Source organism: Leopardus geoffroyi, chromosome D4 (genome assembly GCF_018350155.1).
Source record: "Leopardus geoffroyi isolate Oge1 chromosome D4, O.geoffroyi_Oge1_pat1.0, whole genome shotgun sequence".
NCBI lineage: Eukaryota > Metazoa > Chordata > Mammalia > Carnivora > Felidae > Leopardus > Leopardus geoffroyi.
Genome location: NC_059342.1, coordinates 66,877,501 through 66,891,264, shown reverse-complemented (window position 1 = coordinate 66,891,264; position 13,764 = coordinate 66,877,501). Strand labels below are relative to the sequence as shown.

General features: G+C 39.2%; 1 protein-coding gene across 3 annotated transcripts in view; it reads right to left on the bottom strand.

Annotated features, from left to right (window-relative positions):
* The window catches only part of SLC44A1 (solute carrier family 44 member 1), a 203,964-nt gene that overhangs the window by 129,070 nt on the left and 61,130 nt on the right, over positions 1-13,764 (bottom strand). For all 3 annotated transcript variants that reach the window (XM_045469463.1, XM_045469464.1, XM_045469462.1), the window contains exon 3: positions 8,496-8,638. In XM_045469463.1, the coding sequence (XP_045325419.1) occupies positions 8,496-8,638 (143 nt within the window). The remainder of the gene's footprint in view (positions 1-8,495; positions 8,639-13,764) is intronic.

The following is a 13,764-nucleotide window of genomic DNA, read 5'->3' as shown; positions in this document are numbered from 1 at the left end:
GCTCAGGTCATGATCTCACAGTTCGTTAGATCAAGCCCTGCATTGATCTCTGTGCTGACAGCTCAGAGCCTGGAGCCTGCTTCCCATTCTGTATCTCCCTCTCTCTCCACCTCTCCCCCACTCACACTCTGTCTCTCTCTCTCTCTCTCTCTCTCAAAAATAAACAAACATATGGGGTACCCGGTGGCTCAGTTGGTTGAGCATCCAACTTCAGCTCAGGTCATGATCTCACGGTCTCTGAGTTCGAGCCCCACACGTCAGGCTCTGTGCTGACAGCTTGGAGCCTGCAGCCTGTTACAGATTCTGTGTCTCCCTCTCTGCCCCTCCCTCTCTCACACTCTGTCTCTCTCTTAATAAATAAACATTAAAAAAATGTTTTTAAATTAAAAAAATAAACAAACATAAAAAAAATTAAAAAAAAAAAAGAATGGTGAATGACAGACATTCAGTAAACAGTAATTTAAGTCATCAGGAAGACGAGACAGAAGTCCTAGGTCCATAAACATGAAGAACTAACTGTACTTGGCTGATTAAAGGATCCTTAAGGCAAGTAACTTTAACTTTACTTTTTCAGTTCTTTTTCTTGTTCAAAAAGGGACAGGTATGCATGGTCAACAAGATTTCATAACTCCTTAAAAGGTATTCAAAAAAGGCATGTTTTACATATTAACTAATTACAGAAAAATGTTCTTCCTAAAATAGATGGGTATACAGCATGGTGCAGGCCCAGGAAACTGGGCAATCTTGTTATGGGTAGTTTAAAGAGTAAACACATTCTCTAAATTCTACCGTATCACTACCAACCCCCAAATAAGCCTTTATAAGGTCATGGAGTAGACTGAATCAGACACTGAACCTATAGAGCCCTGAGCGTTAGGGAAAGTAATCAGGGGCCAATGATGTATCCACACAGAGATCTTAAACATAGAGAGTGTCTTTAAAAGAAGACTATTGTCTATTAAACAATCAACTAAATAAAAAGTAACATTATCAGTTTAAGTTACATATCTTCCAGTAAGTATTTAAAACACACAAACTGCGGGGCCTGGGTGGCTCAGTCAGTTGAGCGTCCAACTCCTGATTTTGGCTAGATCATGGTCCCAGGGTCGTGGGATGGGGCCCCATGTTGGGTTCTGCACTGACTGTGGAGCCTGCTTAAAATTCTCAATCTCTCTCCCTCTGCCCCTTTTCTCTGTTCTCTCTCTCTCTAGAATATAAAAATCAATCAATCACACACAAATGGTAGAAATGCCCAAATGTGAAATAAGAACGACGTATTTAATCATTAAAATGTCTGTTCTTTACCTGAGAGAAAAACAGAGAAAACTGCCTTCAAATTATTCAAAGCCTTCATAGATTGTACAGGTTTCAAAGTTTTTTTAGTTATGACTTTACTGATTTATGTAACCTGCCCCTTCTTCTCTGCATGTTCTACTAAAGGTCTTTCATCTTTAAAAATCCAGAGGGAGATGCCCCAAAAGTGAAAAGTGCGTGGGGGGGGGTGGTGGTGGTGGTGGTAATGGAATCACAGGAACTTACCACTATATAATACAAAGAGCACAAGGGCATGAAGAGTGGGGTGCTAGTCCTAATGCTACTGTTTCATCAAGCCACTGATGTTTCCTAGACCCCAGTCTCTTCACCTGTAAAATGAAGGGGCTCCGTGATCTCCAGGGCCCTTCCAGCACAAACCTTCTATACTGTGGATTTCTGGGGAACAAGACAGTTAAAGGAAAGAAGTAAAACTCACGCTAGATACTCTGCCACAGGTTACAAAGGTAATTGAAAAAGGTCTCAAATAAAATGCCCCCTAAAGATTTTACTTACAAATGTATGCCATCAACCTCCTCAGACCTCTACTTCCCGCATATCCTGTTAATACTGATTATCTGAAATCAGAGAGGCATTTTACGGTCAAAGAGCCTTTATCAGTGATTGGGGCTTTAAATGGCTTCCTCAGAGGAAAGATAAAAAGATAAAGAAGAAAGTTAGATATGTGCAAAAAATATATCTTTGGAACCTCTATGGAAAAATCAATATTGATAAGTGAGATATATCTCACTTATCTGACTGAGAAAATTACTTAAGAGTTACAAAGAAAGAGTTGCTAAACTCTGTTAGGGTTGTTTGCAGAATGGAGAAAAAAATTCTAATAATGATATAATACCTATATAAAAAAGATTAAAGCAGTTCCCTACATACGTGAACCTAGCTTTACAATAACCTATGCGTGTAAGAGTCACGGGCACCTTACCATAGCCTCTCCCGTCCCAGACACCCAGGACAAGGTAACATCCATGGAGGAAACACAACACCTCCCCTCATCCAATCATCTCTCCAGGGGCCAAGAGAGCTAGAGGTTTTGTCCTACTACAGTTCCCACATCCATGAATCCTGTATCTTAGAACTAGAAACAGCCCTGCTCTATTCAAAGGGGCTTCCCCTTTGGGAACAATTTCTATAATAATAATAATTCTCTGTCTAAAAATTGGCACATACACTGTAAAGCTAGCTTTATGGTTTTGAAAATGGTAGGCAATGTAGAATGTGGAGGAAGAGATGTTTTTGGAATTGTCGATCAGAGTTCAAAATATATTATTACTATCCCTCTCCCCACAAGCGAAAAAAAAGAAAGACCATAAGCCTTACCCACGTTCTCTAGCACCTCAGCTATAATAATAGCTCAGCTACAAAACAAGTCATTTTCCTCTCTGAGCCTTAGTTGGCACTCACCAATGTTTGATGGGGTACTTTAAGGAGGTTACACACTAGATAATCTTAAAGAAGTCTTTCATCTCTGACGCTATGTGGTTCTAAGATAAATGAACTTTCCTGAGTTAACCCAGGCTCAAAACCTTATTGATAGCATTGTTTCTACGCAGAAAAGTTGTACACATCTCAAACAACCAACTTAAAAGTGAACTTTGGGAACATAATCCATTTGAAGTTGGGGCCTTCTTGTATCTCATAAAACACTGTCTACCATTTTCCTATACATCCTTATTACTGCAGTAAATACATCGTCAGGTCAAAAATATTATCTGGAGAAAAAGAACACATTACAATAAGAATGGTAAGGCAATACAATACTGCCTTTTCTTTACTACTAGTGGAATTCTTACAGTCATCTTGGCATCTTAAATTTTCTGGTTAGAACAGGTCAAAGGCATTCCCTTTCCCATTTCTCTTCTAACTTTCTTCCTTCCTCTACTATTTCAATAAGCTACTATGGAATAACTCTTGGGTATTTAAATCTGGGAGCTAAACATGGCACTCGAGAGAGACAGAGTTGGGCAGGGTGCCGGAAGACTCTAAGATGCTCCAATTATTCCCTCCCCTAGAGTTTGGGTGGGACTTGGGACTTGCTTCTACCATGTAGAATATGGCAAAGGTAAAAGGACATCACTTCTATAATTATATTACATGAAATCTAACTTTCATCTTGCTAGCAGACTCTCTCTATTGATGCTTTCCCTCTCTGGCTTTGAAGTAAGCCGCTGTGCAGAGTGGCTCATATAGCATGCACCGAGGGTGGCCCTGGGCTGATAGCCATAAAGAGCTAAGGCTCTCAGTCTAACTATCTTGAAAGACCGAGTGCTGCCAACAACTACATGAGCTTGGAAAGGGAGCTCCCAAGCAGAGTCCCAGCCCTGACCAAAACCTCGATTGCAGTCCTGTGAGATCCTCTGAAGCAAGAGATCCAGCTAAGCCATACCCAGATTCCTGACCCACAGAAACTCTGAGATTCTAAATGTGTCTTGCTTTAAGCCACTAAGTCTATGCAATATTGTTACCTAGCAAATTATAATTAATGCAGGCAGAAGAAACACACGATATAATTGAAGAAGAACTTCAAGACAAGAGAAAAACAAATTTGAGACAGGAAAGTTCAGGTAATAAAAGATCGCTATGGGATAAAGTCTGTTTTGAAATATGTCATGAAGAGGTTAGTTGTGAGACCCCCCGGCCCTTACATCTTTCAAGAACTTAGGTTGGCAGCTGAGCGGTAGAGCAGACAGCACACAGACAGAATGAATATCCTGGACAAGACTACTACTACACGGAGAAGCAGTGGGAGAGGACTGAATAGGTACAAAGGGTCTATCTAGATCATGGGAAGCCTGGAATGGCAGGTGTTGAGTGGGCTCATTTATGATACTATAGGCATCAACACTAAACAAAGGGCTCTTGAGCAGGGAAATGACCATAAAAAGTGTTTTAAAGAACTTAATCCTATCACAGTATAAAGGATGGAGAAGATTAGAGATTAGAAGACCAAGAATAGATAATGCCAGCACAACAGTTGTCCTGAGGCCAGCAAACGTGTGGAGGAAAAAGGCTCATGCTGATGAATAACCAAAGACCTGCAAATTAAAACTATACAACACCATTTTTTGGTTAACCAAATTAGTGAAAAATATAAACTAGTAATACTAGCAAAGATAAAGCAATCTCAGACATTGTTGGTGGGAATGTAAATGGAATAGCCTTTTTATGGAAAGCCATATTCATCAGCAATATTTATTAATAATCTTAAAATATTCAGATCCTTAGACTTGATAATTCACTTCTTAAAAAAAATTTTTTTTTTAACATTTATTTTTGAGACAGAGAGAGACAGAGCATGAATGGGGGGAGGGTCAGAGAGAGAGGGAGACACAGAATTTGGAAGCAGGCTCCAGGCTCCGAGCTGTCAGCACAGAGCCCGATGCGGGGCTCGAACTCGTGAACCACAAGATCATGACCTGAGCCGAAGTCGGACACTTAACCGACTGAGCCACCCAAGCGCCCCGATAATTCACTTGTTAAAGAATATTTTAAGAAAAAAATTTATTTATTTTTTACCCATTCAAACACATTTAATTAAGTGCCTATTACATTCCAAATACTGAGGATATAGTAATGAACAAAACATACCTCACTTCTGCTTTCAGGGAACTTAGAAGAGGCAAACATTTAACAAATAAGCGCAAAAGTTTATAGGATACAATGAGAGATTATGTATTTATGTATGTATGCAAACTCTACACCCAACATGGGGCTTGAACTCACAACCCTGGGATCAAGAGTTGCAGGCTCTACCGACTGAGCCAAGTGGGCACCAGAAGAGAGAGCATTTTTAAACACTTGATTTAAAGTGTGAGATCAGGGGCGCCTGTGTGGCTCAGTCAGCTAAGCGTCCGACTTCAGCTCAAGTCATGATCTCACAGTTCATGGGTTCAATCCCTGTGTCAGGCTCTGTGCTGACAGCTCGGAGCCTGGAGCCTGCTTCGAATTCTGTGTCTCCCTCTCTCTCTGCCCCTCCCTCCTTGCGCTCTGTCTCTCTGTCTTTCTCTCTCTCAAAAGTAAATATTAAAAAAAAATAATTTGTGAGATCAGAAAAGACCCTTCTGGGAAATAACATTTATTTATTTTTATAATGTTTATTTATTTTTGAAGGAGAGAGCACAAGCAGGCGAGGAGCAGAGAGAGGGGGTGACAGAGGATCCACAGCCGGCTCTGTGCCAACAGCAGCAAAACCGATGTGGGGCTCAAACTCAAGAACTGTGAGATCATGACCTGAGCTAAGTAAGGCTGAACACTCAACCGACTTAACCACCCAGGTGCCACCTGGGAAATAACATTTATATTGAGAGCTGAAGGGTGAGTAGAATTTAGCCACGTGAAGAATGGGAGAAAGTTTTCTTCTTGACAGAGGAAATAATACTCATGAAGGCAAGAAAGAGTTAGTTTTATTCAAGATTTTTCTTTTTTTACAAAATTAGTTAATTAATTAATTAATTTGTTTTTTTAGAGGGGGTGTAAAGAGGGAAAGGGAGAGAAAGAATCTTAAACAGTCTCCATGCCCAGCACAGAGCCCAACATGGGGGCTGGATCCCATGACCCTGGGATCATGGCCTGAGCGAAAATCAAGAGTCACATGCTTAACTGACTGAGCCACCCAGGCACCCCTGTATTCAAGATTTTTAACCTATTCAACAAATATGTATGGAGATAGGTCCTAATAAGTATCAGGTACTAGGGACCGAGGATAAGAAACCGAAGAAAATAGTGATCCGGGTCAAGTTGAGGTAGTAGCAGATAAAACAGGTTTAAAAAATTGTATAGCTATAGTAGGGCCTCGTATTCATAATGAAGACAAAGATATATCAGGAAATGATATAGGAGGAAACTAATGCATGTGGCAGGAAAAAGAAGAAGATAGCATAAAGGTAACAAACACAAAGGCACTGTGTCTTCTTTCAAACCCAAACAGTATAGACTTACCTGAGAAAGATACGTTCAAAACGTATTGTTCATTAAACAACATATATACCATTTATAGGTAGAAACACTTAGATGGGTCGGTACTAAAATGTTTATATGCAGAGAAGAACAAGGAGAGATCAAAAATAAATAAACATGTACACACGAATTAAAGTGTAGCTATACTCGGGAAACTATTTCCCCTACAGCTATCCATGAATGGTTCCCAGCTCTGCTAAGCACTCAGGGAAAAGTAATCATTTTTTGGAATAAAAAGCAGGCTTTCTTTGTGAGAGGCCAAAATATACACACACACATACACACATATATGTGTGTATGTGTGTGTGTATATATAAATTAAAAATCGACCAAACGAACCTCCACAAGGTTAATGTGAAGAGTGACATTTACACAAACCTTCTGGTGAGAATAAGCTTGGAACCATCAGCAAGTTACAAAAGAAGCCATATACATGAGTATGACCTCATATGAGCAGCAGACCTGAGGGAAGAGAGCCCTTTTCCAACCTCCTAAATTATCTAAATAGTGATATTTTATGGTTGGTACATGTGAACAGTGTTAAAGAGTCAAACATGGGGCACCCAGGTGGCTCAGCCAGTTAAGCATCTGACTTCAGCTCAGGTCATGATCTCACAGTTTGTGGGTTTGAGCCCCATGTTGGGCTCTGTGCTGACAGCTCAGAGCCTGGAGCCTGCTTCCGATTCTGTGTCTCCCTCTTTCTCTACCCCTCCCCTGCTTGCACTCTCTCTTTCAAAAACAAACATTAAAAAAAAAAAAAAAATACGAGTCAAACAGTATTTGACAGCAAGAAACACTACCTACAAAAAAAAAAGATGTAGAATTCTGTACTATTTTTGCAACTTCTATGAATCTAAAATTATTTCAAAATAAAAAGTTTTATATATATATACATATATATAGGCTATCTTGTTACTAGAATACAAGGCTTAAAATTTGTGTTAATTTTATGAGGCAATCAAAAAATAGGATAAATGAAAATCCTCCAAATTACTCTCCGTGAGTCCAGTTTTTACTTCTGTCAAGGGATGCAGGTGCTTTATCAGGGGAAAAGCTCATGGTCTGCGTTTGATATTCCACTGACCAACCAGACTTTTGGGAAAATCATTTCAATCTCTCTAAGCCTCTGCTACACCTACCTCACAGCATGGTATCATATGCTTGCCAACTATGGCATGCTAGACAAATATTTATTATTATTATTTAAAATTTCATTTATTTGAATAGCATTATTCCTTCATTCAATGGGGAACTATCTTTGAGATATTACTAACCTTTTGGGTCTCTTCAGGTTTGTGAAATTATCAAATTAATCTTATATTTGCCGGTAGTGGCCATGACTTAACAAACAGATTTATCTAATAATAAGAATAGTTATCACATCCTGGAAAATGTTTCTTAAGACAACTATAGCCTAAAAAAATGTTTCTACTGCTTAGCCTTTTCCTATAAAGTTCATTAATTGAATTGGATAACCCATTACTTTAAAATTAGTTTGGTTAATTCTGAAGATCTGTATTTATTAGACCTGGCTAATCAAGTAGGGCATACATATACAGTGTGGAGAAATATACGGACATCATACCTAAAATATGTTTCATGAAATACATTTCCCTCACAGACATTAAAAATGAAGTCATAGCTCCTCCGAAGAAAAAAGACAATTAAGGAATTTCAAGACATTCAAAAGATGAAGCTTGAGAACTCAAAACAAATTTTAAAGTCTGACAAAGAAAATGTATCTTTTATAAAATTGGAAATTTATGCGTACTGTACTTATAAATGATGCATCACAAAATGTTTCATTATACCTTTAATGTTTCAAAATCCATTACCATCCCTTTCTCTCCCATCAAGTACAATCTTAGGAAGAAAAAATATTATGTTATTTCCTGAGTTAAAACTTTGTGTACAACCTATAGGCTAATGGGAAAACAGAGTAAAGGAATAACCCTCTCAAATCAAGCCTTTACTCGTTAAACCCTGAAGGTCACCCATTTTAACCTGGCAGCTCATTTTATTTCCTGGAAAATGTATTTAGAGACCAAAACCAGGAATGATTCAAGTGGACAGTTAAAAAACTAAAAACACCAACAGGAGTCATATGAAAATAATATCTTACTGAAGATTATTAGAAAATATAAAAGAGCAGGATTTTCTACCCCCGTTCAAAGTTTCCATGGAGTTCATTCAGCCAACAGTCTACTCACTTCCGGTGGGTGTGGTCCATGCCACTGTTTGGTATTGCTTCCAACTTTGCATTTTTCTGCCCACAGATATTTCCATAGCTGTCGTATCCTGACACTAGTCTCGCTGCTGCACCTGTTGCTACTGAAAAGCCACAAATAAATCCCTAGAAAAAAAAAAACAGAAAAAACATACAAATAAACCATTTCAATAGCAACAGTCACTACTTGATACGATAATGAGCTTCTTTTGTCTGTTGAGGGGAACAAAGAGCTATCTTTCCTTATTGCAAACACTATTCTACTGTTTTCCTTGGATTTCACATGAGCAGCACAAAGAAGTCCACAGGGAAACACTATTTACTACCATAACAAAACAAATCTCAAGCTTTTACATCATGAGATCGTCTTTGCATTTTATAATAATAAGAGCAGCTTCTCTGTATGGAACATCTGTTCTGTGCCAGGCTCTGTACTAGGTGCTTACCAGACGTTATCGCTAATCCTCATAATAAGGAAACTGAGGCCCAGAGAGGTTAAATAAGTTCTCCAAAGCCATAGAAGCTAGTAAAGATGAGAGCATAAAATCAAACCCAGCTTGTTTCATTCTTCAGCGGTTTTTGGTTGTAAAAGAGTTCTGTTAAATTAACAGCAACCGATGAAAGAAAGAAATTCAAAGAACAATAGGTACGTGGGTTTTGAATTATTACCACTTTGGTGCCCACAGCATTTCTGCTTCCTTCCTTCAGTAAAGCTGTATACAAGCCAAAAAGTTACACCATGAAACACTACTCTGCTTTTAATATTGCAGAGTCAAGGAGAGTGAGGCACTGGGTCTGTGTGCCACAAAGGTCACTTCATTTCATGGGAATATGATTCATCACAGTGCCCAAGGCAAATAAATGGTAGATGCTTCCGAACTGCATCATGCTTGCTAAATCAAGTATGCACGAAGAGCAGTAACAGCCTATATTCCACTGCAGGCTGGTAGGCATTAAGAATAGGAAGTAAGGTGAATCATTACTGATCAACCGAATTGGGAGAAAAGGCTGGGGCTAGAAAATCTTGCAATGTGGTCATTAAAAGGTAGAGTTTTGATCATCTTTACTGAAGTGGTTAATGAAGGCAGAGATTATCACTGTTTAACTTATCATAGCCAAGTCTCACGAGTAGTACTCATAGAAGCAGTCAGCCATGCTAGATCTCAGGGCTACGGTGCTAAGTACTGTCCTCACACACAGTTCCTACAAGAAAAGTATTTCCCCCCTTAATTACTTTCCTAAAAAGGCAAACAAATTCTTTTTTTCTGAATGACCCCTCTATTTTTATCTTGCAGGTAAGGAAAAAGAGTAAGGAGTGTGGCTCTAAATACTAGAAACTGCTTGAAACTACGGTTTACAAGAAAGTCAACTCCAGAAGTGGAGACTATCCCAGATTTGCCACTCCCATGCCTTCTGATCCTTGCCAGGTTACTTTAACTCTCCACACCTCAATTTACTCACCTGTGAAATGGAGATAATGACTGTGTAGCTCATAAGACTGCTGTAAGGATTAAATGAAATAATCCTGTAAAGTGCTAAGAATCCTGCTTGGCACATAGTAAGAGCTCAATAAATATTAGCTAGTATTGTTAGAAATGAGAACATGTAAAGGAAAAGACCATGGGCTCCAGGGGCAGATTAAGCTTCACTGAGAACTCCATTTTCTACTTGTGTGACATTGAACAAACTTGCTTAATGCTCTGTGCTTCAGTTTTCCCGTCTGTAAATTGAGGCTAAAACCACTTACCACAAAGGCTGCTGTGAGAATGACACGAAATAATGCATGTAAGTGTCCTGTTTCAATAAAAATATTAGTACCCTTCTGCCTCAAAGCTAACTGCTAGCACTAGGGTCAGGCACAGGCTGGTCAGGACTCACCTATGCACCCTCACCTTGTGGCCCACTCCCTCTCTCCTGACTCCTCCAAGAAAAATGCAAGACAATTAGTTCCATGTCAGGACTTCAAGCCAATATGAAAACATAAGAAAATAAAAAATTTAATCCCCTGCACACATACACATGTTCAAATCAGCATTCCATCTTAAGCAGATCCCTGAACCTATCATTGGGAAATTCTACACTGAACAAAAACTGGAAGTGGAGGTAAACATTAGGAGGTTGAACGGCTAATTTTCCAATACAGTTCTTTGACAAGAAGAATCACCAAGTAACAGAAAGGGAACCTAGAAAGATCTGGATTGAAACCCTCACTCTACCACGTACTACATATGCGACTCTGATCCAATTACCTACTTAGAGTACTTCCTCCTCATCCCTAACACAGAGCCCCATCCTCTATTTCACAACCCAGTGATGAGGAGTAAATGAAATAATGCACATCTAATCCCTCGCTGGTCTGGTACACAGCTGGTGACCAAGACATGGTAGCTGGTAGTGGGAAATCTGAATGATGAAGCCAGACCAAAGAGGCTGACAACGGTAATTGGGGACTAACCAAACACTCCTTCAGTTCTCTTCTTTTAGAACAAAAATTTCTAGGGGGAAAATGAGAAATACTGTAACTCTGTCACTACACAGAAACATTTAGACCACAATTACAATCTTCTTCCACTATAGTCAAAATAGCAAGGCCCTTGCATAATTAAAAGGTTATGTTCTTCTTTCACTTTTTATAGAAATTTTCTTATGTTTCATACGTACTTTGTGTCACAGATTCCTTTCAATGGCTTCTGATTTCCCTTTCTGACTATTTTTAACAGTACTGTGGGACATGTGAGGTTCTTTTTTTTTTTTTTTTTTTTTTTTTTTTTATCATAAGCCACCTCACATCCCTCTGGGATGTAGGCAGAGTATAAATTATAAATGTTACATATATATGGTAAAATGGGGACACTGACATATTTTCACACTGGCCATTTAAACTTCTTAGTAGTTTCCAAAAGCATTAGAGAAGAGAGGTTGAGAAGCTTCAGGGGAGAAAGGAAGGAGAATAGTAAGCTAAGAAGATAGGAAGAAACCATGACTGTTATCCCAGGGACTTCCCATATGGTACACGTACCTACAATGGAGAATTAGGCCAAATATAATTAAAAATACAATCTCCTTTAAAAAACAAAAAATTCTGAAATCCAAATGCAGGAAGCAATATAGTTTCAGATGAGAAAAAAAAATGTGGTGCACGAAATTAAAATAGGATGAGAGAAACTTTACAGAATGCACTCAATAATTTAATGGCTCTAAGCGGGGAGAGGAAGAGGCATTCAAGAGAAGGAAATCATATTAATGAAGCAAATGATAAGGGGGATGAGGAAAGCTTTTATATGCCTATAGAAGAGAGCAATCACTGCAGAGAAAGTAAGCCTATTAGTAAGGAAGAGAACCATGGCTAAAATCTTAAAAGGACTGAGTTACTGAATTGCTTTCAGAACAGCTATTTTGAGAGAGAGAGAGAAGGAGCAGACAAATCTAATCACAAACAGAAGGTGACTCAAATCAGATAAAGGCATACAGCGGTGGTGGATCCCATGCCACATCTGGCAAACTAGGAAGTACCTACTGCCTCAGAGGGAGACAGACAATTTCTGAACTGCACTCATTAGTTCAATTTAAGAAGGAGGATTTGCTTAGTTTCATTCACTAGTAGTCAAAAAAGGGGACACATTTTATGTCACAAGCATGTATGAATTTCAAACCTGGAGCCTTAAGATGCAACTGAGCAAGGCGAAAGCCTTAGTTTGGGTTTTGGGCGTGGAAAAAAAAAACGGTCAACAAAAACACATGTGGTGTGTGGCGGGTGGGGATGAAATACAAATCTAGTAAAATGTTTCAAAATAGAAAGATGGGGGAAAAGATTTATGTTTATCGCTCTGAAATGAAAGTATATCCAGGCTCTTTTTTCCCCCTTCAATACTACCTCCTTTAGTTCTATACCTAATCCTCTACCTCTATTCCTAAACTCAGTGAAAGCTTGGAATCAATCTCCTAATCACTAATTTGTCAAACCTTGAAGCAGCATTTGGCTTCTGTTCCTCCTTTTCTGAGAACCCGGAGACAAGGAAGGCTATTAGGACCTAGAAGACAGGACAAGAATGCCTGATGCAGGGGCACCTGGATGGCTCAGTCAGTTAAGCATCTGACTCTTAATTTCGGCTCAGGTCATGATCTCACAGTTTGTGGGATTGAGCCCCAAGTCGGGATCTGTGCTGACAGCATGGAGCCTGCTTGGGATCCTCTCTCCCCCTCTCTCTGTGCCTCCCCCGCTCACGTGTGCACACACACTCTCTCAAAATAAATACATTTTATAAAAAGAATACCTGATGAATAACTAATATTTATACAAACTAAAAAAAATTTTTTTTAATTTTGCCAATCTTCCAGATTTCTGGATTTCTTCACACATTAATAGGATGTATTACTCTAAGAAAGAAGAAAGAATCAATAAGCAAGAATGTTTGGAAGTCTAGAAAATATACACCCAAAAAGTATTTACTGAGCATTTACAAATGCAAGATGCTATGCATGGTACAAAAAGGTTAAAATATATAAAGTTTACCCTAAAATAACTGAAATGGGGGCACCTGGGTGGCTCAGTTGGTTAAGCAGCCAACTTCGGCTCAGGTCATGATCTCATGGTTTGTGAGTTCGAGCCCTGCATCAGCTGACTCCAGCTGGGAACCTGGAGCCTGCTTCAGATTCTTTGTCTCCCTCTCTCCCCCTCCCCCGCTTGAGCTCTGTCTTTCTCTGTCTCTCAAAAAAATAAACGTTAAAAAAAAAAAAAAAAAGAACTGAAATGTTCTCAAAAGGTTAGAAAATCATGCGGTATGAGGAAGCAAAATCAGATAGGCTCAGTTTCATGGGCAGCTTGAGCAATGAAAAAAAGAAAAAACACAAACAGGGAATACTAGACACTGAACCCAGCTCTGATACAAATACTCCCTATGATCTTGGGTAAGTCACTTTAAATTCGGAGCCTCAGTTTCCTGGGTTTAACTAGATTAATCTCTAAAGCGCTTTCCTCCTCTCAAAATTTATGATCCTAATGGAAAGCAGACACAAAGTAAAATTTTTCAGAGTATACTTGCAGGAAGAAGTATAAGCCCATTTGGTCCAGCATAGTGACCAAGAATACAAAAACAAGAGTAGGTTAAAAGCAAATCAATTTAGGGGTACATGGGTGGCTCAGTCAGTTAAGCATCCAACTCCCGATTTCGGCTCAGGTCATGATCTCATGGTCATGATATCAAGCCCTGCATCAGGCTCTGCGCTGATTTTCTCTCTCTCTCTCTCTCTCT